The sequence below is a fragment of the Cornus florida genome, unplaced genomic scaffold, assembly GCF_030987335.1.
Source record: "Cornus florida cultivar Cherokee Brave unplaced genomic scaffold, ASM3098733v1 CherokeeBrave_3.0.0_Hap2_Chr03, whole genome shotgun sequence".
Lineage (NCBI taxonomy): Eukaryota > Viridiplantae > Streptophyta > Magnoliopsida > Cornales > Cornaceae > Cornus > Cornus florida.
The window spans coordinates 93,616,638-93,640,783 of NW_026775573.1; the positions used below are offsets into that span (position 1 = coordinate 93,616,638).

A 24,146-nucleotide genomic window follows, 5' to 3' on the forward strand; every position below is an offset into this window, starting at 1 on the left:
AAGAATAATAACACTAAATATCTTAATTTACACATATATACACATATATTTCATAATATATATGTGTATAATCCTTCCTTAATAATCCATAATTATTTCAGATCACATATACATATATATCAATAATTATATATATATATATACAACTATCCATACAACTCATAAATTAAATAAACCATATATACAAATATATAAATAAATAAATAAATAAATAAATATAAATATATATATATATATATATATATATATATATATATCATTCATCCATAACCAATTAGTAATTTACTATATTACACAAATTAATGCTACTTAATATGTCAGAGATAGTTTCCCCTAAATACTCCATATCGGTTTAAATAGTTTTCCGACACCGTCTCACTAAAATGTAAATATCTTCTAGTAGGATGGGAATCTGATAATGAAATTGGTATCATTGGAATGAGGACGAAAAATCTTTAAATTTGAGCTCAAGAATGACCCAATTTCGATTTAAGATGACTAAGTTATGACCGTTTTAATTTTTAGTGTCGAAATAGGCCAACAGTGGTTTCCCACGCGCGCCCACGCGCCTACTATGCACTCGCACGCGCTGGATTCAAGCCTCCTTGTGTGCTGGTATTGGCTAAGCTCTTTCAGCTACCGTGAGCTCACCACACTGAATCCATCACTTCCTTTATGCCGCATCCAATGGCCACAAATCAGTGCGCAAATGAACACGCTCACACTGGATTATTTTCTATTAACTATAATAGATCTAAGGTCCAGATCAGCGAGTGCACCATCTTCTCATGGTCTGCGATACACCAAATAATCCCATAGTTGACCAGACCACTTCTATGGTCCAGATACACATGCGCACCAAACTTTTATGCGCCGCGATGCACCATATCAATTCACATAAGTTTAATTAATCAAATGGCTCTAATTGGCGTATACACACTATTATCCTACACCGTGCCGCGCTGGATCAATTCCTTATTGTGCCGCAGCTCCACATGCGCTAGTTACGTAGTATATATAAATAGTGTATATATATATATATATATAATTATATATATATATATATATAATTATTTTCCTAACAAATAATAGGAAAATAAATCCTAATAAATTCCTAAAAATATCAGAAAAATTCCAAAAAATTACAGAACAATTCTAGAAAATAAAGAAACCATAATTAACTCTCTTGGGTCACAAATCCACCTATAGATTGATTTTAAAATATACATATAACACCTATATATATCAATTAAAATCCAATAATTTAAAAATCGAATATAATAGTTTATACTTTTTAATTATTCCGATCTAACCATAATTTTTAAACAAATAAATTTAATTAAAGCCTTGATACTCAAGGTGAAATCCTTATGAGTTCTAAGAGGAAAGTTAGAGAAAACTCGCCTGAAAGTTTTGAAACGAAACCGACGCTTTAAGCTTTAATTATCTCTTCCAATTCCGACGTCCTTCTTTTCAGATCCGACCTCCTCCTTGTCAGCCCTTCTTCTTCCTCTCTCTCTGTCTGTTTTATTTTTCTAACGTGTAAAATCTTTAACCCTAAAGCCTTATGTATATTTTTATATACCTTAAATTCCAAATCCTATTCCAACTAATATTATGAATTAAAATAATAACCTTTAAATAATTTATATCCATAAACATATATTATATTACATATATATATATATATAAATATATATTCCTTCCATAATTAACCCATTAGTTAATTAAATCATATATACATATATATCAATTAATATATATATCTATATATATATCTTTCCATAACAATTATTAATTAATTATATATATATATATATATATATATATATATTTATAATTAATACAAAAGTGATCATTTAAATAATTAAATAACCACGGGCCTTCATTAATTAACCCAATAAGGTTTCATACAAGCCCAAGACCACATCTTTTGGTCAAACTTTCCTTAAACCCAATCCAATTAATTTAAATAAATAAGATAATTAATTAAATACTGAAATTAAAATAACTAATTACATGAAGCACATAAACAAACAAGAATTTACAACTAAGTCACACAATACCAATAAAATCAACACACCAATAATTCAATCAATAATCAACCACACAAACAATCAATTATCATACATAATCACGAAATATAACTTAATTAAAATAAGATAATTAATCTAGCACTCAATAAAATAAAATAAATCATTGAAAAATAAAATAAAATAATTAATCCTAATTAATAAATCCTTTAAAAATATCGGGGTATTACAACAGTGACATTTCTTATTCGGAACCACCCCCCACTATGAAGGGTCAAAATAGCAATTATCCATCATGACTTGACTTCAGTCATCATTTAGGAGTGGTTTCAAGGATGTCTAGAGGTAGACCTCGATCTAGGTATCCTCTACCTCTAGATGGTGATCCTTTTTTTTAATAGGTAAGCTTGAGATGTATATTGATAAGAAACAATCTAAAATGGAGCCATCAGATGGTCACCAGAAGAAGGATCTTTATTTTCTATCTGTTCAATTTTTCCCTTTACCCTCACTGCCTTCTCTAGAGGCCCAAAAATTTTGAATGACTAGCTTTATTAACAGGCATGTATTGGCGATGACCTCCTCTGTATATATTTACCCTCCACTTCTACATGACAAGAACCGCTTCTCATTATATAAGCTTTGTTATGAGAGCCTGCTTCTCATATAAGCATTGTTTGAAGACACATGGCGAGGACCTCTTTTACGAGACAAATGTTGCTTGAAGAGCATCATCAGGACGTTCTCTACATGGATAAGCCTTGTCAAAGAATTGAAGATCCTTAAGAGGATCTCGTCTCTATGGATAATCCTTGCTGAAGACTGAAAGCATCTTGATGCACCTCATTAACTATTTGAGCTTGGAGCAAGACTTAGGACGGCTCTATAGCTTGGTGTATGGCTGATAGTCATGGCTCACTGCGGGATTGAATAGCGTTGTGGAATTCTAAAGGTGATCTCAACCTGAGGTCTGTACAGAGTTACATTCCTTAATATGACTTTTTTTTTTTTTTTTTTTGATATGTAAGAGAATTCATTGAAGAGTGTCCAAAAGGGAGAGGGGGCCTAGAACAACTGCACAACAACCAAGCAACAATAGAATGAGCAAACCTCAACTCTCCCGTGGCTTGAACCCGCCAAAGCCACTTATCTGACTGCTGGCCGTAAACACACTGACTATAAAGCATAGCCAAAAACTCAACCGTCTTCTCCACCTCCCAATCATGGAGTCACTCAAACTGCACGTCCCAGGGCAGTCTCCCGCCATCAAGATAGCAATGTGCGGTCATTTCCTGCCTATCAACTGCAATCCTAGTCGGTCTTGAAAAAGCTCTCACATGCGGCCTCTCTCCACACCAAGTATTGTACCAAAAGCTGACAAAGCGACCATCCAGCACCCTGAACAGAATGTGCTTGACGAATTCATCCCAACTCTTCCGGATGCTCTTCCACAAGCTAACTCCCACCGGGGACCTCAAAAACAAAGAGCACCACCCACCTCTAGACTCGCTATATCTGTAGCAAATAACCCCCCTCCACTGCTTGTGCCTCTTCACCCCAAACCTCCACAGCCATATACCCAACAAAGCTTTGCTGAATAAGTCCAATCTCCTCACACCCAAACCTCCCGTCTGAATGAGTCCACAAATACCCCACAAGATGGGCACTTGAACTCATCTTCCATACCGCCCCACAAAAAGTTCCTCTGCAATCTCCTTATCCTCCTCGCCATAAAAGTCAGGATTCGGAAGAGGGACATAAAATGAGTGGGGAAGCTGGAAAGGGTGCTCTTCAGCAATGTCAGATGCCCCCCTTCGATAAGTAATGCTTCTTCTAGCTAGCCAATTGCCTCTTGAAACGTTTACTATTATTATTATTTTTTGATAAGTAAAATTTCATTAAAAGCACTCAAAAAGGGGAGTGATCCCAAAAGAAGCCGCAAGCCGCAAGCCGCAAGCCGCGACGCTATAACTTTAAAACGTGTACTATTGAATCCCCAAAAGAAGCTCTCCTCGACTAAACATCCAAACCCTTATTCAGCCCTATTGGCGGACAACTCTCGGACAGGGGTAGAGCACTTTAATGTTTTGCAGGAAATCTCGAAGGACTTTAAGGATATTCTTCCAAAACTAAAGGTATTGTGTGTTTTAATCATTAATCAGGTACGATGGCTAAATTTCCCTCTTTAATTATTTGACTGGATCTTTTTGCGAGAGGTCGCTTCACAAGGTCAATATGAATGTGGTTTTGGAAGCTTTGAAAGTCAATTTTACATTTATCAAACCACTACTACTATATAGTATAGTGAGTAGGGATCCTCCACAGGACAGCGGCTTGATTCAATTTATAATTAGTGAATAATTGATTTAATAGAAAAGATAGTTTGTTTAAAATCCTAATTAAACTAAAAATATAACAAATGCAAATAAAAGAAAAGATAAATGGATAACGGAATGGAGATATTGAGGAACTTAGGTCAGAGAATCCACCTTTGGCCTTGTAATTGTACCATTGCAATCAAATTGGGGAAAATACTTGTGCAATAATAGAATTGTGGCTACAAGCACATAATCATGGTCAAGAGAATATGTAAATTGCATCAATAAGCATAACTCATCAAATCTAAAGCATGAATTGTCTACCTACCTGCTTGTACACTAGTGTTGTAGCACAACCCATCAAATCTAATCATGAATTGTCTACCTACGTACTTGTACACTAGTGTTGTAGCACAACGCATCAAATCTAAGCATGAACTATCAAACCAATTGCAATTACATCAATTAAGCACCATTGTTTAACCATCACCCACACAACTACAAAAAGTGAAAGATGTTGAGATCAATCAACCACAATCAATGAATAAGATAATGTAAAAATCATAGGAAGACTAATGGAAGAATTAAACACATAACTAATCTTGGTACAACTAAGTATAATTCTCAAGGTTAAACAATCTACACAAATAATCCCCAAATTTAAAGACAAATAATACAATACTTGGCTTAGGGCTTAATCCAAGCCCGAAGAGAAGAAATCGCTAGCCATAGAGATGACGCAGATGAACATTGAAGTTTCAGTCTCCATCTCCAAGCACAACCCAAGATCTTAAATGTTTGAGAGAGGGTTTCTAGATAGAGAGAGTCTTCAAAGCTTGGCCTTTCATCAACTCCAATCCGCATCCTCCTCCGAAGGAGGCTTCATCCTCTACATATGCTCGGACAGAACTCGGCCCAAGGATCTCCCATTTCAAGCACAGTCGGAGTTGGTTCGAAAATAGCTTTAGATCTGCTTTTGTATAGCTTCTGCGGCAAACTCGATCAATCAGGCTTATGGCTCGATCGTTCAGGGATTTGGCTTGATCGATCTGGCTTGATCAATCTGGCTCGATCGATCTCAGATCTGGCTCGATCGATCAGGGATCTTTATTTTTCAGCTTCAGTCTCCTTTTGCTCCCACTCCTCGCCAAGAGTCCGTTTGACCTTCCCAAGGGTTTTAAGGCATTGGATTTAGCTCGTTTAAGCCTTGTGAACCTGGAATCGGAAATAAAACAAATTAAGATTAAAACGGGAAAATAAAGATAGATTAAGGTTCTATTATACCCAAGGCTAGGGCTAAAATGTGCATATTTCAGCACTTATCATTATTGAAGTATTCTTGATTTCTACATGCTCATGATTTAATTGAAGCCCAGCAATACCAAGGGGAAGGCTCCCACCCTGCAACCCAGAATGCTGGCCAAATAATCAATCTCCTCCACCACTCCCACAGGAATAATCTCGCTTTTCCCAAGGTTAATATTCAGCCTTGAGACTGCCTGGAAGCAAAACACGACCCCTCTCAAGTACCTTAATTGCCTCACATCAGCGTCACAAAACACATTGGCGTCAGCCACATATAGTAAATGAGAGATCTCCGTCTGGATGGAGGTATCCCTCCCCACCCCAAAACCTTTGGAATAACCCAGCTCGCCCGCCCATCTCATCAACCTATGGAAGGCCTCCATCACCATGATGAAAAGGAAGGGAGATAAAGGATCCCATTGCCTCAAACCTCTAGAGGTACTGGAAAAAACGGTGGGAAAGCCGTTGACCAACAAAGAGAATCTCGTTGCAGAAATGCAAAAGTGGATCCACTAACCCCTCCACTTCTCACTAAATCCCATCCTCTCCAAGACATAAATCAAAACTCCCAGCACCTATGTTACCTGGACTCGGGTACAGGTGTCGGACATGAGTGTGTGTCTAGAGGTCGGATTCATCTATCTGTTAAATTTTCAAACATGGGGACACAAATCAAACATGGGTACTTGGACACTTTATACATTGTGTAAAGGAGAAAGAGTATTCCCTCACTTGTTTAATTTGTATTTTTGACTAAGTCTACTTTATTTTCTTTTATCAAAGCAAGCATGTGAAATAGCGTCAAACAGAAGTACAATCTTTCGCAGCCACATCATCTTTTACAGTGCCTACATCATATTTTATTGTTTGACTGCAAACCCTAGGGAAAAAAAAAAAAAAAAAAAGAACCAACCTTAGGCATAAATGGATTTGTATGTGGAATGGATGTGGGCGGGTATGGAGCGGGTTTACCTAAATCCGTCGTTGCCTCGTTGGGGAATGGCTGTGCCTGGTCCCCCCCCCCCTCGGGTTGACAATTTTTCCCCCCTTTTTGACAACCTTAAGTGAATCAAACTGATACTAGGATCTTGAAAACCTCAATCAATGGAGAGAACCTTAATCAATGGAAGCAAAGACAAATATGAACATACAAATACAATTGTAAAGAATTAAGGAAGAGATTACCTAAGTTACAGAGATTGGTTTAGGGCTTTCTCCAAACGAAGATAGATTGCACACACCTACTTAATCAATGTAAGAAACAACATAGTATTCCTATTGACAAAAAATTAAAGAGATGGCACAGACCCACTTAATCAATGTATGAAACAAAATAGTATTTCTATTGACCATTTCGTCTAACAACTTACATGCACTAGAAATCAATAATCAAATCATGAGAGAGAGAGAGAGAGAGTGGGTGGAACTCTGCCTGACTGGTGATTGCGTTAGGGTTTCTAGAGATGAATCGTTGATCTCTGCCTGACTACTTGAGATAAATCGTCGATCTTTGCCTGAAGGGTTTGGATTTGGAACGTTTGGTTTGTGAAAAATGGTTTCTGGTTAGGATTTGGTGACTAGTGAAGGAGAGGGATGAGGGTTTGGTCTTTGACTTTTTACCTTGATGCGCCGTAGACCTACCAATGGATCGGATTCCGATTATCCGGATATGGATTAGGTAGAAAATCCGATAACCCGATAATAATCCGAAACTGATAACCCGTTAACTTAACAAATCTGATATGGATTAGGGTTGATCCAATCCGTTAAAAATCCGATCTGAATAATATAATATATACTATAATTATATTTATATATATTATATATGTAATGTTTCCAATTTTCGTCACTTTCCATTTTCAGGGATTTTCTGATTTTTCGTGGGGTGTGCCGGGTTTGTCGGCGTGTTGTTTGGGACATTTCCTTGGGTTTAGGACTCTTGGAAGTGCATCGGTTGTCATTTTGACATTTTTTTTTGTTTTTCGGGCCAGGACAAGTGGGACCCGCTATCGGGGTTATTGTGCACTGGGGTTGTGTCACGGGTTCAATACATTTCATGCATTGTTATTTTATACATATTTTATGGTGGTATGTTTGAATGTGTGGTTGTGATTTAATTTGAGTATATATATATATTTATATTAATGTTAAAGTTATTTTATATGTTGTGGGACCCACCATTTCTTTTATCACTTAAATGGCCTAAGGGTCATTACAAACCCTTGTAATCTCTCTACTACGTTCTCTCCCACCCCCCCCCCCCCCCCCCCCCGGACTTATTTTCTTTTTCTTTTACAACTTTAAACCTTAATTTCTTCTAAATCTTTGAGAATTTTATTTTGCCACTTAAAAACAAAATTAACGAGCTCGTCGAGAACTTCGTTTTAATCGGAGCCAAGTGCCGTTTAGCCACCCTTTGGAATTTCGAAATTTGGACAAAATTGGGGCATTTTATCAATTTTGAGGTAGGGGTGTTCTAACCCACAATTTCTTTAACTCTAGTGACTTTTCCCCTTAAATTTTCTTAAAAGCATGCTTAATTTGATTATTTGGCTTATGGTGTTTAGGGTTTTATATGATAATGTGAATTACGTGAATAGTTGGCTCAATTACATGTTCTTTGAGTTGATGTGATGAAATATTCAATTTATGCATTGATTTGTTCAATATGTTTAAATTGTTTATTTAAGCATGAAATATGTGTATATTGTTGAGAATTATTGATTTACATGAGATTTCATTGTTAATATTGAAATTGTTAAGCATTTTTTTTTCCTAGTTGGGTACTCACACACACATGCCTCCACTGAGGCTCGAACTCCTAACCTCTCTTTGAGAAGTAGGAGCTTGGTACCGCTAGGCCACTGGCCTGTTGGTGAAATTGTTAAGCATAAAACATTTATGCATTCCATTGGGAAAGAAAAAAAGGGGGAAAAATGCTTTTGAAAAACAAATGAAATTGTTTTGGGAAATTGTTTTTCAAAAAGTGTTTGCGAAAACCGGACACCTAGGAGTCGACTTGTAGTCCGTGGCGTTAGTGTGGTCTAGAGGGGACTAGGGAGAGACCCTAGTATGGTTGAGCTACCTAAGCCGGATACGACGCCTTTGAGTTGCCTTGTGGTCGTGGATAGTAAGCCAATCCTCCTCTCGTGACGCCCTGGAGTTGACTTGGGTCGGATTGCGGAGTTGACTTGGGTCGGATTGCACTAACGGTTTGGAAAGGTAAAACGGTATTGTTTCGGAAATGGGGAGCGACATTTCATGGCATGGCATATTATTTGCATATATTGCACACTTGGCAGTCGGATGACTTGTGTATGTATCTGTTGATATTATTACTGTTTTACTTGCTTCCTGAGGCATGATCCCATTCACTTGTATTCTATTCCTTATGTGGGTTTACAGGGTCGTAAGAGGTGTGCCTTAGACACTTCTTACTGAGCGGTTGGCTCACCCCATTATTTTAATATTTTTAGGACATTGGATAGAGGTGGCGGATGACGATCCACCATAAGTTTAGACGGGATTGGAGATCTATATTTTGGTATCTTTTGTAATTGAACTTTAATGCTTTGTAAATATAATCTTGACTATTTTGTAAAACTTTAGTTTAATTTGTATAATGTTGTAAGTTATGGACTTTTAATTTTAGTTATATTTCATAGACTGTAACTTGATGTAATTAAAGTGCATTCCTTGTAAAGGATTATAGGACTAGGTAGTGGACTGGTGTTTCCACGTTTAGATGAGATGAAGGAACGAGACTCTTTTTTATATGTATGTGTTGATTTTGGGAATATTGTATATTTTTTGCATTGTGCGTTGTTTTAAAGCCAAGTGAGGTTATTGTATTTTATATGTATTTCTGCAGGTCGTAGTAGGACTTTATGTAGAGGTCATGCCGAATTATATATATATATATATGGATAAATTACATAGACACCCCTTGAGGTTAAGTCATATTTCAGTTAGATGAAAATTTTGGTTTTAACTTTCACTTACACCCAAATTTACTTTTTGGCCTCTGACACATGCAATTTGACCCTTTTACCCTCAATATTTTAATACAAAATATATATAATCTTAAATGGCAAACCCCTCTGTTTATATACATACATACATACATACATACATACATATATATATATACATACATACATACATACATATATACACACTGTAAATGTCAAAATCTTCATCATCGCCAACAACCACCGCTGGTCGCGGTGCTTGAACCGTCGAATCCCGTCTTCGATTTTCCTTTTCAGGCATCAACCCCATCATTGCAACTTCACACATCAAAAAACACAAACCACAAACTCATTTTCATATCCGTCTCTGCAACTTCACACATCAAAAAGCAAAAAAAAAAAAAAAAAAAATACCATTTTGTATGTATATATGACATTGATGGTCCTCGTCAACAACCTCATACCCCTCGCCGGAATCCAATCTTTAATTTAAAATTTGAGAACTATCATAATCTTGACATATCCCTCATCTCCACGGTGGTGGTAATCGATAAGGAAATAGCGACAGCTGCGTTTAGGACAATGGTGGCTGTGATGGCGGTGGCGATTGGTGATGAGTTGGGATTGGGATTGGGTGTGTGATTTTGGAGCTGATTTGCGACGGCGAGAATGAATTCGCAGATCGGCGCCGCGCTGTGCCTCGCTTCGGTGATTGACGCCTAGCCGGTACTGTTGCCGCGAACGCCTCGACGAAGCCGGAAACCTCAAGATCTCCGACTTCGGCCTTCTCCACCCTGCAGGATCAGCTCGGCTGTGCCCCTGCTCCTCCGCCAGAACCATTCGACGGAGCTTGGTTCGTCACCGGCACCCAAGCCCTCTGCTTCATCGGCTTCTTCACCGCCCTCTATGTTTTCGGCAAGCTCTACCGCTACCGATCTGGTGCCGCATGAGGTTGTTGACGATGGATATTCAAGGCCAAACCCTATCATCGATTTGGTCGACCCTTGTTTGGCTGTTTGTATGTGTTTATATATCTATATTGTATATATGTGTAATTTTGTGTGTATATATATATATATATATATTTGGCTGTTTTATATATCTATATAGATATATATGTTTGTAATTTTGAGGAGTTGGGTTTTGTGTGGTGGTGGTGGTCCAGTGATTCTGTCTAGGGTTGAATTGGGGATGATGATAGTATGTGGAGGAAGAAGAGGAAGGTGTATGTTGTGGTAGTTTGGTCACAAAAATAGTAAAAAATAGGTCAAACGGTAGCATAGTCATTTAACACCTCAAAAGTAATATAACCCCACCAGAAATTGACATTTGGGGTGTAAGTGAAATGTTAAACCACTAATTCAAATATAAGTGAAATGTAAAACCAAAATGTTAATATAGCTGTAAAATGACCTAACCTCAGGGGGTCTAAGTGTAATTTACCCTATTTTATTTGGTACTGTCGACCGGTATTCTTTTTGGGTCGTTACAATATATATATATATATATATCACCCTTGGATTTGTTTAGATGTAATGAACAAAACTAATCTTAATGCTATGTGTACAATAATATAGTGTTCTCACCCATATACGGACAACTCTCCTTGTCACCTAATTGAAAACAAGATGAGATGAAAACCCTAGAAGTAATTTATATTGTGCTTGCGGGGTGGAGAGAAACGAAGGCGAAGGGGGAGTCATCAATCAGAAGGGGAAGGGGAAGGGAAAGCATGGACTGCTAGGACCTTGGATCTGTTGCAGGGTACTTTTTTAGTTACTAATACTCTCTCATTTTTCTTATATTCTTCCTTTTCTTTTCTCCATGACAATTTGCAAGCCCTAATTTTCTATATTTCACAACAAAAACTATTTCAATTTTTTTCTTCCCTCTTCATTTTCTTCTTGCCTCTCTCCCGGTTTGTCTTTTCTCTCTTTATGGTGATGTTGGGTCTTTGTTACGAAATCCATTTCTCAGTTTATTTTTCTTTAACGCTAGCTATGACCCTCTTTATTTTACCGTAATTAAGTGGATCAAACCATGCTGAGATGTATATTTGAATCAATTTGGTTGATTTGTGTTTGTTCAAATTGCAAAAGTGCGTAGTTTATATTTGGATCGTATTTTTCGGATCGGATATCCGATGGAATGAATATCGGATACGGATTGATTAAGTAAGAATCCGTCGGATTGTTAGATCAGATTGGATCACTCATTATGCTTATCGGATTCGGATCAGATCGACCATGATTCGGTCCGAATCCAATCCGTTGATAGGTCTAATGCGCCGCACTGACTTATGGTATTATGGAATGGGGATACTCAGATACTTCAGTTCAAGCTTTAGGAAATTAGGGTTATAAGTTATAATATATATAGTTTTAAAATATAATTATATAGTTAGCGGGGCAGGGCAGATATTTATTAGAACCCATCCCCGCCCCATGATCCGCGACGGGTCAAAATTTTGTACCCATGCCTGCCCCAACGATATAAAAATTGTTACTATATCCGTTATTAACGGGGCTGTAAAAATTGCCACCCTTAACTGTAACCCACATATAACATTGTCGGTTACTACTATAACCCACACATAATGATAAAATATTATATTAATAAGCCTGATAGCCTAAAGAGTGAGTACAAAGTACTACTCCCTCTGTCCCAAAGTAAATGTCTCTTTTGGGGAACTGTGAGTCACAATTCCCTAAAAGAGAAATTCTTTTTGGGATAGAGGGAGCATTTGGCAAGGATGATATAATATATATATGTAAGTAAAATACAAAAAGTTAAGGCACATTTAACTAGAAAGTTTCTCCTTCGTCGATGTGTCCTTCAACCTTTTTGAAGTTCAAAACACAAACCCTATTTTTGAACCAGAGACTACTAGCGAGCTTCACAGTGGATGGTAGCCGTAGCCGTGTCGGACAGTCAAAATGAGGTGTTCGACTTGAATCCCACAACATGGACACTCTCGCTGGTAGATGATATAATATATATATGTAAATAAAATACAAAAAGTTAAGGCACATTTAACTAGAAAGTTTCTCTTTCGTCGATGTCTCCTTCAACCTTTTTGAAGTTCAAAACACAAACCCTATTTTTGAACTAGAGACTACTAGCGAGCTTCATAGTGGATGGCAGCCGTAGCCGTGTCGGATAGACAAAATGAGGTGTTCGACTTGAATCCCGCAACATGGACACTCTTGCTGGTATCAGCGAGTGCAGGTAACATAGCCCAACACACATGGTTGTAAGCTTTCTCAACATCAATCGCACACACCATCCTTGACTCACTAGTGCTAAGTCTGGCGTCATTGCACTTTCTAACAACCAAGACAGTCCAGAAACTGGCGACCTCCAACAAAAGCATTCTGAGACTCTGAGATCACCCTTTTTAAGTACTTCCTTCAACCTCACCGCAAGGATTTTGGCTATAAGCTTGTACATGCCACCCGCCAAGCTTGGGCTTAAATCCCTAATGTCAATGGGTTCACCCTTCTTCAGGATGAGTGCTATAAAGGAAGCATTCATGGACTTCTCAAATCTACCATGCAAGTGGAAGAAATGAATTGCCGCCATAATCTCACTCTTCACCACCTCTCAATTTTGGTGAAAGAAGGCCATAGAGAAGTCATCTGGCCCCGAGGATTTGTCTCCACCTATGATACATTGACTTGAGTACATGTGTTGGGTGTGGGTATATATTTCCACGCATCGGATGTGGAAAATCTCCAAACCAAAAGACACTGATAAATCTTTCAATTTAATATTTTTAATTTTTTTTTCTAGGTAAATTAATGTTTTTTTTGTAATTTTTTTTTTTCCTAGTTGTCTTTAGGTAATAGGGTGTGTAATATTTGTAGTTCACTCATTTTGAAGCAATAATATAATAAAATTGAATTATTGAACATGGTTTTTAGATACATGTCCAACTAAAAGTATTAGGACACATCCCATACCTGAGCAATATGCGTCGGACACGGGTACTTCACCTACTATTGAAGAGTCCCTGTAACAGAGGTCTCCACTACAACTCTGCAAAGCCAAGATCACTTCCTCCGCCTCAAACGGCCTCTCCAAACAATCCCTATTCTCCCAGGGAGATCATATCAAACTCCAAGCCTCCCAGGAGAGGTCTCCAAGACGAGGCTTCCGGATAAAGATGTTGATAGAACAAGGTCACAACTCTTTCCACCTCCTCCTTCCTCAACATAGAGCCTTTAACCCTGATTTGACCAATATGGTTACCCCTACGGTGAGCATTGGCCAACATGTGAAAGAACCTTGTATTTTGGTCACATTCTTTTATGCACAAAGCTCAGGATATTTGTCTCCACGCAATCTTCTCCAAAGTCGCTATCTCCCAAATTTCTGCCTTGCACTCCTCCCTCCTCTCCTTCTCCTTCTCCACCTCACCCAAACCCACCCTCTACTCCCAATCCCCAACTGAAAATGGGATAGCTTGCACAAACCCACGAGGGTCAGGCTAGTGAGGACGCCGAGTCTCAAGAGGGGTGATTTTATGTCCCGCATCTCCTGGGAGGGAGAGGTTGGTGGCACTTGTAAGAGGGACGCCTCCAACCTGTGTAGACGCGTTTCGAAAACCGTGAGACGGAGAGTGTGCAAAGCGGACAGTATCTGCACAATGTGGGGTGGCTCCTATATATACCACTTCCTTATCATCCTCAGTCTAGCAACACCAGCCCACCCGGTGCATTCTGGTCAAGCCATGAGAATGACAAAAATTATTAATTTAGACTGTTCCCTCATTTCAGTTTGGGCATCAACTAATACTTATCTATGGACTATAAATTTGCCTCTACCTTACATGGGGAAAGATGCTAGAGAGAGGGCCTGGGAAGGGAATCCCCAAAGACTCCAAATCCAGTAGACCTCTAAAAGAGAATCCCAATCCACCTGTGATCTCTATTATATCATGGATTTTTACCTCTATATCCTAGTCATCAACTTGAGCTTACACGTACCACCCCAAATTGGAGGTGTAGGGTTTAAGGTTCGTAAGGACGTGGTATTTTGTGTTGTATTTATCAGAAGAAGAAGAATAAAGAAGAGATAGATGGCACTAGTGGTTTGATAACTTGTACTTGTGAAATGCGAAATGATTTTTTTTTTTCCTTGTGGTTTTTCTTTTCGTTTTGTAATTCAATTGACTAGATATCTGTTAGTATGGACCATGATACATTTACTGAATCAAACTTGTTAGCCGAAGCTCTTTAGAGCATTCGAGCGTGCAAAATTTTGAGATATTTCAAATTGTTTAATGCTTGAAGCCTAGATACTAAGTTTCTTTGTTTTCCATCCACAAAGTAAGCTTCATAGTTTTTTAAAAGGTTTGTGCAGATAGTATGTTAGAAAACAAATTGCATAACAGTTACTTGTCTGTGAGTATGTTAGATAATCACCTGGCCTAAGGGTTAAGCTATCAGGAGGGGACCAAATAATGTATATCAAGCTCTCAATAATTTATGTTCTCTTACTACCAAAAATTGCTTATAAATTCTGTCAGCATTTAGCCCCACAGTTGAACTAATCAATTTGTGCAAAAAATTTTGCTCATTATTTTAATAATTTATGTCTCATTGTTGTCTTAGGGTTCTCGAGCATATTCTCCTGCTTGAGACATATACTCAGGAGTCAATTCCAGCTCTCCATAAAATAAGGTAAAGAACGATAACAAATATCTCCAGTTTGGGTTCATGGTGAGGATTTTGATTGGTTTTTTCTTTTGTTCTAGGAAATATCTGGTTGAAGCTACAGAAGAAGCTTCACTTGCATACAATAAAGCAGTATGTTTCACTGCTAGATATTCTTTTTTGTTTATTTGTTGTTTGTTTGCTTGTCGTATTTGCCTATACTGTTTACTATAAATTCTCTAATGTTTATGGATACATGGGAAATTTAAATGGTAATATAAGAATTTCACTGGCTTCTCTTAACTTTGTGTGAATTCTAGTACGATTGTTATCTGCATGGTTAAGGGATTTGATTCTGAAAGGGTTAAGGATTTTCGTTAATCAGTCTACTTCCTTGGTACGGAAACAAGGGTGACAATCTGTTGAAAAGTCAATTTAGGTTGCCTTTTTTTTTGGATGCTTAGCCATGTTAATCTTGTGTCTGTTTTGACGTGTAATGGTTTGGTAAGCCCAGTGGTACTTAGGTCGGCTCTCAAGGGCTCTAGTCCCCTTGTTGCTTAGCGAGAAGGAAATGCCCATACAGCCTTTATTTCCTTTATTCTATGAATGTGTTTCTGGTTGCTTGCCGTGTGTTTATATAAAAAAAATTCAATGTTGCAAATTTTCCCAGGTTACGCGACTTCGTGAGTATCAAGGTGTTGATCCTCACTTTGATACAATTGCGAGGCAGTACCATGATATAGTGAAGGTAATGTTACTTTACATATAAATTATTCTCACTCACTTCTTGAGTAAATTTTTTTTATCAAGTTCTCTAGTTTAATTCTGATTTATGCAGAAATTGGAAAACATGCAATGGACGATTCGCCAGGTCGAGATGGACCTGAAACGCTTACCAGATCACTCAAGCACCTAATTTATTGTTTGTATTGTTATTTTTTAAATTTCATTTGGTTTTGTATTCTGAAATTGTTTTCCTCTTCGGTTGTTGTGTAACATAGCATATGGTGTTATTGAAGAGAATTATTTATGTGGTTGTACTTCCCGAATTCTGAAATGTTATCCAGTTATTGTATTAGTTTTGAATAAGCATAGTATATGGTATAATTGGTATTAGTGAAAAGTGAGTTTTTGTTTTTTCCAATTATTGTTTTCGTAAGGAGGTTAAATACAGCAAAAAAAACACCCACATCCACGTGGACTAGGATCACCTCCAGTTGCATAGTGCAACCATTTCCTCCTATTGAAATAAGTGACTGCGGATGTGTCACATCAATTAAAAAAATTGGGAAATTAATTTTTTACTACCCCTCTCTAAGCTTTAAATATTGTATTTCATATATATAAAACTTTAAATATTATTTCTAAAATACGTTATGCAAGACTATCTTCTTTTCTCTTTCTAAAAGCTACGCACGACTGTCATCCTTTTTCTCTCTAAAAGGGAAGAAGGAAATAGTACCAACGGTTTAAGGCGAAGAAGAAGAAGTGAAGATCGAAGGTCTGAGGTGAAGAAGAAGAATGGAAGAAGGAAGGTGTGAGGCAAAGAAGAAGGGAAGAAGGAAGGTCTGAGGGTTAGGGTTTTGAATTTTGAATAAACGAAGATGAAGAAGGGAAGGGAAAACGAAGAATAATGAAAGGTTTGAGGTTAGGTTGGAAAAGTTGGAATGTATTGTAGAAAAATGTTGAGATGTTTGTACGAAAATATTGGGATGTAACTTAAGAAAATGTTGTGATGCACTACTTTACAAATACATGTTGTGATGCAAGGCCAACGTTGAAGCAAATGAGGATAATTTGGGATACACTTATAATTTTCAGATTTCATTTTTAAGGAAATCCTCTTATTTCCATAATGAATGACAGAATCAAAGAAATCATGCCTCTTGCTTCAATTTGGAAAAGTATGATCCGACTTTCAATTTGGAAATAGAATCGCTTATTCTATTTGGAAACAAATCATAGAATTCAAAATTTGGGAGGGAATAAAGCCGGCTTCCTGCTTCTATTTGGAAAGAAATCCAAATCTATTTGGAAAGAAATCAAATTCTAAATTGGGTTAATTGATATTTTGGGAGAGAAGAAGGCTAGTTGGTGGGTGGCGGGATTTCAATCAAAATCTATTTGGAAACAAATCAAATTCTAAACTGGTTAATTGATATTTTGGGGGAGAAGAAGGTTAGTTGGGTGGTGGGATTTCAATCAAAATCTATTTGGAAAGAAATCAAATTATAAATTGGGTTGATTGATATTTTGGGAGAGAAGAAGGGTAGTTGGGTAATGGGATTTCAATTTTATTTCAAATGGGTTGCTAAAATGAGGGAGGGAGGGAGGGAAGAAGAGTACATTTGAACACAATTTTTTACCCACCATGGTAAGTACTGTTCATTCACAAATATGGAGGAAATGGTTGTACTGTGCAATTGGAGGTGATTCTTCACCCACATTTGAACTCAATTTTCACATTGAAAGGTAGATGAGTTACCGTGCTTGTTGGTACACAAAGCCCCTCTTAAACAAAAGAATATTTGCCAAATCCAAAAGTTGTGATTATTATAAGTGATTGCTACATTAGATTAAAAAGACGTGCATATGCAACTTTTTAAAAGTCTTAGTATGCAGGACGACCACCAGATCTCACTGTATAATAATCTTGTAATGAATTAAGCAACTTATTGTTCCAAAATGTGTAACTGCTCTCATGAGTCTAGAGGAAGAATGCAAACTGAGTACTTTTCTCCCAATTAATTTTTGAAAAAGGAAAAGAAAAAAGAAAAAAAAAAACCTTTTCTTCCAAACCAATTAGAGAATGAAGACTTAATCAATCACTGTGAACATACTCCAATGTACAATCCACTGCCTGTATTGGCCAATATATGATTTTCCATATGACATTATAATGAACAGTACTGAACAATTTAAGTCATCCATGGTTGTTAAGATATATATCTGTACATGCACATCACCTGAAAACTTAGCAACAATCTTCTCAAATATATGCACAAAAATTCCCTACATGGCATGGTCCGTTTGATGTATAATTGCCTTGCAGATAAAAAAGAGTATAGAGAGCAAAATTACACACACACACACATACTACTTAAGCATCCATAAAGTGATATATTCAGAACATGTAAATGTACAAACTTAATCAATATTAACATCAGTACCTAAGCACTCAAAACTATGTCATTTTCAATTACCTATAATTAAGAAAATAAATTGAGCTCAGATATTAAGTTATTGTCGACATCACTTGAAGTAGAAGTAGAACTCATTATTTTTGTAGGATTCAGATGTGTTCACACTTACTCATGTGTTGCAAAAGGGAATTTGCTTTTCTTTGTGCTCTACTTGTTCCACATCTTGAAAGCTCACTCAGATGTTCATACACACCATACTGCAGTGCAGCCAAAGTCATAGAAGAATTGTTTAGCCCCAACTCGAGAAGGACAGCAGTGGCAAATTCCTTGTTCTTGGGGGTTCCATTTCTTATAATCTCAACAAGAGTTTTAATGAAAGAGAGTTTTCCAATTTCACTCCGCCCTTCAGGATGCGATGCAAGGATTGATAAAATTGAGAGAGCTTCATCAATCATCCCCAAGTTCTTATCCTCCAGTAAATGAAGCAATGGCGGAATAATACCTGCCTTAATTGCCCGGGATTTGTTGGCTTGGTTGAGACACAAGTTAAAGAGTGCAGTTGCAGCATCCTTCTTACCTCTCACTGTCCCAGTCTTTAAGAGTACCACCAATGGAGGAATTCCATTTAAGCACCCTATCATCACTTTGTTCTCATCGAGCATCGATAGGCTAAACAAGGCGGCTGCAGAGTTCTCTCTAGCCTTCTCTGTCCCATTCTGCAAGACCTCAAGAATAGCTGGAATAGCTCCTTCCAAGGCTATAGTTTTTTTGTTTTTTTCGTTAATTGATAAGTTCAGTAAAGCTGTAACAGTGTGTTCCTGAACTTCAGAATCTGGATTAAACAGTAGCTGAACTAGAGGACAGATTCCCCCACAATTGGCAATCAAAATTCTATTATCAGGGTTTTCTTTGGAGAGCATACGGATCCTCAGAGCGGCCTCTCTCTTCACATCCAGCTGAACTGAAGACAGATTTTCGACCAATGAAGATATTTCCTCTATGAGTTTGGCAGAGTAGCCGCAGCTTATATCAATTTCCTTTTTCGGCAGCTTGAAATTATTCTTCTCACACCATTGCAGAATAAGGTTGCGCAGGGCAAAGTTTGGTGCTAGTGACAAGTGATTTAAAGTTTGTCCACTCTTTGGGCAGGTCTGATGATTCGAATCCAACCACTTCTTTATGCTCTCTCTTTCATATGTCTACAAACAAAAACAATTCATTTGAGCTCCTTCGTTCAGCATATATATATATATAACAGAAGTTCACAATCCAATATGAAAATGTTGTTACAAGTAAAAAATTTTGTGCTTATTTTGTTCAGTGATTAGATTTTCTGCATTAAGGAACAAACTTGATGGTCAAAAACAAATTCAAGACCCATATATATATACATGGAACCACAATATTTGGAGTTTCAGAATTGAGGGCATGCACAAATTACTCAACAAATAAATAGACAAATTTTTAGAAGAAATATGTTTTAAAACAATTAAAGTTGCATACCTGTCCAGTTGCAACAATAACAGGATCTGTCATTATCTCGAGAGTAATTGGACAGAGGAATTCATGGGGGATAATCAAAGAGGGACACTTCTCTGAACTTGTTGATGACACGGGATCGTCAAGCACGCTAGTTTCCTCCATCCCCGCAATCTGTTTGAATTTTCCCAAAAGATGTATAATTTTCTGCATGCTTTCTGCATTCTGCCCACTTTTGCCTTTGGCGAGTTTTTTAACCGCCACTGTTTCTATTTTCAAGTCTGCAATAGTACATAGATCCATCTTTTTTCCGAGTCTTTCTAGTACAGCATTATCTGAATCGCTGTCATTGTCTTTAGAGAACACAAGCATCACATCCATTGCCAATTCTATATCCTGTGTTTCTGTCCTTCTCTTTGCTCTTTTAAGTTGCTTGTGCATTAGCTCAACCTGAAGATAGCTAATAATGTAACTATATAAGCAAACAAAAAGTGCAAAAGTGCTAACATTAACCCGTAGAAGTATAATGTCACATCCCTTCCAAACTCGTGTAGATATTGTCCGCTTTGCACACTCCCAGTGCTCACGGTTTTCAAAACACATCTACATGGTTAAGGGGTGTCCACACATATAAATGCTAGGAACTTCTTCTCCTGAGAAGATGTGGGACGTCTCATAGAGTGAGAAAGGTCTAAAGACTCTAAAGAAGAATAGCCCTTTACTATTCTTTATTAGAACGAAATGTGCTTAATAGGAACTCTAATTAGTGATCAAATAAATTTCTTTGGGAAACCATCTCATAAACCATGCACATTGAAGCACTAAAGTATTATTTGTAAGTTTAAGTCGAAGTCTTAAATATTAATCATGTATATTTATTAAAATCAATCTGATCATCGTTTTGCAGACCAAGTGTTGCTGGTTGGTGTAGCGGTAAAAACTTAGGCTGCGCACCGTGTAAAAATTGATGCAGAATAATGGGTACCACACAGTGTAGTGATATGTATGTTTTATCAGATTTCAGACCAAGTAATTATAATATACATCAAATTTAAGTTTCTACTTATAATGTTCATAGAACCTGCCCACATAAGCATGTATGTGCTAATGCACACACCCGCCAGTTCATGTAAAACTTTTCAGTTTATGCATTAAAAACAGAACATTTTCTAGGACCTTTGAGGACTACAACTTATGGTTAACACTAAAATGTTTAACTTAAATGTGGCTTGTGAATCTAGGCAGCATTATGAAATCACAGTAAAATACTAAAACTACCTATACATACACAAACACACACTCAATTAAGCCGACATCATCAAACTACTAGCCAATTATCAGTTGATTGCCTCCTGAAGAGAAACATTGTTAATCTTACATTCTCTGTATCAACGAATGAGAATGCTGGATTAATTCAACTCAAACAAAGCCTCATCCCAGTAATTTGGTTTCCACTACATGAATCCCCACATTTCATCATCCAGCTCTACAGTTAAACCACAAGCTATCTAATCTTTCATTACTATCTTAAATTAATCTTATTCATGTTTACTCTTGGTTGAGCACTAGCAGATAAACAAATAAGCATCCAGAAAAGGACTTTTACAAAGGCACAAAGAACAAGTGTTGGAAGAGTAAATTCAGCAAACAGTTGAGAGGCGTTTACTTGCTCTTTCACTTCTTCTGAGATCCCAAGCTCTTCATAAGGAATATCCTTCAAAGCCTCATTCAATTTGTCATAAACAGCATGAAATCTACCCACAACCACCTCACTTTCATATGCCTACAATTAATTGGTAAATAACAATTAATTAATGTGTGTAATACATACATACATACATACATACATCTATATATATATATAGAGAGAGAGAGATAATTATTTACCAGATAAATCTTGCTCCCATTGTTACAATGCTTTAACAATTTCTTTGCAGAAACAAGTGCTTCCTTCAAATTAGCTAAAAAAACCAATGCCATGGAGGGAATGGACCCATTTAGCTCCCTAATCTCTTCCAAAAGAGGCACCAGCATCTTCAGCCTCCTCACAAGACCGAAAGATTCCTTCCTCTGCATCTTCCGAAATCCCACAAACGATCCAACGGTCTCAATCACTTCCATCATCTCCCCAACCACATCGCTCCCCTCCTTTGATGAATCCTCCATTCTCTCTCTCCCTACCTCACCCTCCATCAACATCTGCCCCTCCTCCATTAATTTTCCCGGAAAATGGTGTTTCTAACAAAATGGGCTAGCTACAATTTCCTGGAAAAATCAGGGGAAAGTGATATTTTCCTACACTGATATGTTTGTATGTATAAAGGTTGTTATGGAATGTGTGGTCCTCCTTCAATAGAGGATGCTAATAGAGGAATGACTTGATACAGAAATTAAACTAATCATTAACCCCCTTGACAGCCTAAACATTCATCAATGCAACATTTATTTGTTTTTTCTTTTTTACCAAATACAACAAATATGGCTCATACATACATACATATATATATATATGAAAGATTTTTCTTTCGCTTGGTGTATGATTTACGGCGGGAATTTCGCGGGTTCTATCGTAGCACGGTTACTAAAAAGGGGAAATGATTTGAAAAGCAGTTGCAGCGGACGTATCACGCGGTTTTGTGTTGCACGAGGATGACGCGTCTTCACGTGAAATTTGTCTTTGATTTTGCTGTTTCAAGCATTGGGGTCCCACTTGGTGGGTCCCACTCATTCTTCTTTCTTTGCTATTTTTGAGACAAGGAAATTTAGAGGTGGAGCCTCCTTGAAATTGGATCCTATTTTATGATAGGGTAATGCCGCGTGGACCCACGTATATTAGGAAAAAGGTACTCTTCGAAAAGATCAATTGTCATCATTGGTGGTATTTATGCTAACATCGTCACATGTCACTCCAATCCATTTAATTGAAGATATTTATGCTACGTAGTCATTCTCAATCCACAGGGAATTTTTTTTTTTTTTTTTTTTAACAACAATATATCAAATTAGGAAAAGAAAAAGAACAATCACGGAAATGAACATTTAACAATGAACATTTAACAATGACGGAAGCCATATGCTCCACTCAACATCACTACATTCGGCTACATTCGATTACAAGAGTTTTTTTACTTAACACATAAGCGACAACATTCTTACGATAGGAACCCAAGCAAAGGAAGAACCCACACAATATTTAAATATAGAAATGATATCATTGAAAATCACCATCAAACCATCAACCAAAGCTTGCAATTTCATCAAAGGCATACAATCCCCTTCCACAGCCACTTTGTGATAACCGTAGTTTTTGAGAAGAACGAGCGATTCACAAAGAACAAGGCCTTCGGCCAGGTAATGAATTTAGGAGTAGTAGTAATTAGCATCATATGCTTATATATATATAGCATCGTACACTTTAGAATTTAAACTCGAAAAATTTAAAATAGGACAATTTTTGTTAGATACGTTATAAATATGATCATTTTTAACAAAGAATGGATAGAAATGACACCTTAACAAAATATATTATAAAAATTGATATTTTTGATCAAATATATTGTAAAATATGACAATTTTACACAAATATTTACATATTTAACAAACACCTATATAATTTGAGTCCAAATTACCCTTCACCAATAGTTTTAATTCTTTCTAAAAAAATCTCATGAACCACCAAACTTATGAACCAAATGTTGACAACACCATCCACCTGCCACACACCATTTTTTCCAGTGACCTACGACGGCCCAAGTTTTTCAACCCGGTGCGTCAGTGATGACCCGAAAGTTGACCTGATATCGGATCCGAAATGCGGAAGTAAAAGATAAAACTATAGTCCTTTGAGATATAAATCATCTCTAAGGTACCAATGTGACATTTCATGATGTCACGGAACTTAAGGAGAGCGAAAGAGGAAACTAGAGTTAAAGCAGATTAAATTCGTTAAGTAAGGGCAAAATGGCCAATTCACAATTAAAAGGAGAAAATTGACTCTAAACAAGTCAAACAAGGTGAGTACAATCTAATCTAATCATTTTACAACATTCCAAGAGGTTCCAAGAACATTGGCCAAGAATCTCACAAAATTGCCCTTTCCCGGTTTAAGCGAAAACTGACCCTACCTCACTAAAACATGAATAACTCCCACTGTGATTGGAATCTAAGAATGGCATTGGTACCATTGGATATCTGACTCAAAATCCTTGAGTTTAGGCTCAAGAATCACCCCATTTGGAAT

The 24,146-nt window shown here is 37.1% G+C and overlaps 2 protein-coding genes across 3 annotated transcripts in view; one reads left to right on the plus strand and one right to left on the minus strand.

The window, feature by feature from the left end:
* The window catches only part of LOC132300895 (AUGMIN subunit 4-like), a 43,782-nt gene extending 27,375 nt beyond the window's left edge, over positions 1 to 16,407 (plus strand). For both annotated transcript variants that reach the window (XM_059798183.1, XM_059798185.1), the window contains 4 exons: positions 15,243 to 15,311; positions 15,386 to 15,437; positions 15,955 to 16,032; positions 16,123 to 16,407. In XM_059798183.1, coding sequence (XP_059654166.1) covers positions 15,243 to 15,311; positions 15,386 to 15,437; positions 15,955 to 16,032; positions 16,123 to 16,200 — 277 coding nt within the window. In that variant the 3' untranslated portion in view covers positions 16,201 to 16,407. The remainder of the gene's footprint in view (positions 1 to 15,242; positions 15,312 to 15,385; positions 15,438 to 15,954; positions 16,033 to 16,122) is intronic.
* A 1,918-nt stretch (positions 16,408 to 18,325) lies between these two features.
* Positions 18,326 to 22,452, minus strand: LOC132300896 (U-box domain-containing protein 15). The gene is made up of 4 exons (XM_059798186.1): positions 21,794 to 22,452; positions 21,573 to 21,689; positions 19,931 to 20,356; positions 18,326 to 19,626 (listed from the first exon to the last, which is right to left on the minus strand). Exons 1-4 carry the CDS (start codon positions 22,118 to 22,120, stop codon positions 18,577 to 18,579), a joined length of 1,920 nt encoding a protein of 639 aa, XP_059654169.1. The 5' UTR covers positions 22,121 to 22,452; the 3' UTR covers positions 18,326 to 18,576.
* Between the last annotated feature and the right edge of the window lie 1,694 nt (positions 22,453 to 24,146).

What these genes read in the sequence shown, in the direction of transcription:
- LOC132300896 (XM_059798186.1), bottom strand. Translation starts at nt 22,120, where the DNA reads ATGGAGGAGGGGCAGATGTTGATGGAGGGTGAGGTAGGGAGAGAGAGA. An exon ending in ATGGGAGCAAGATTTATCTG is followed by an intron (nt 21,690 to 21,793) that starts GTAAATAATTAT and finishes AATTAATTGTAG; the next exon opens with GCATATGAAAGTGAGGTGGT. An exon ending in CAGAAGAAGTGAAAGAGCAA is followed by an intron (nt 20,357 to 21,572) that starts GTAAACGCCTCT and finishes AGCTATCTTCAG; the next exon opens with GTTGAGCTAATGCACAAGCA.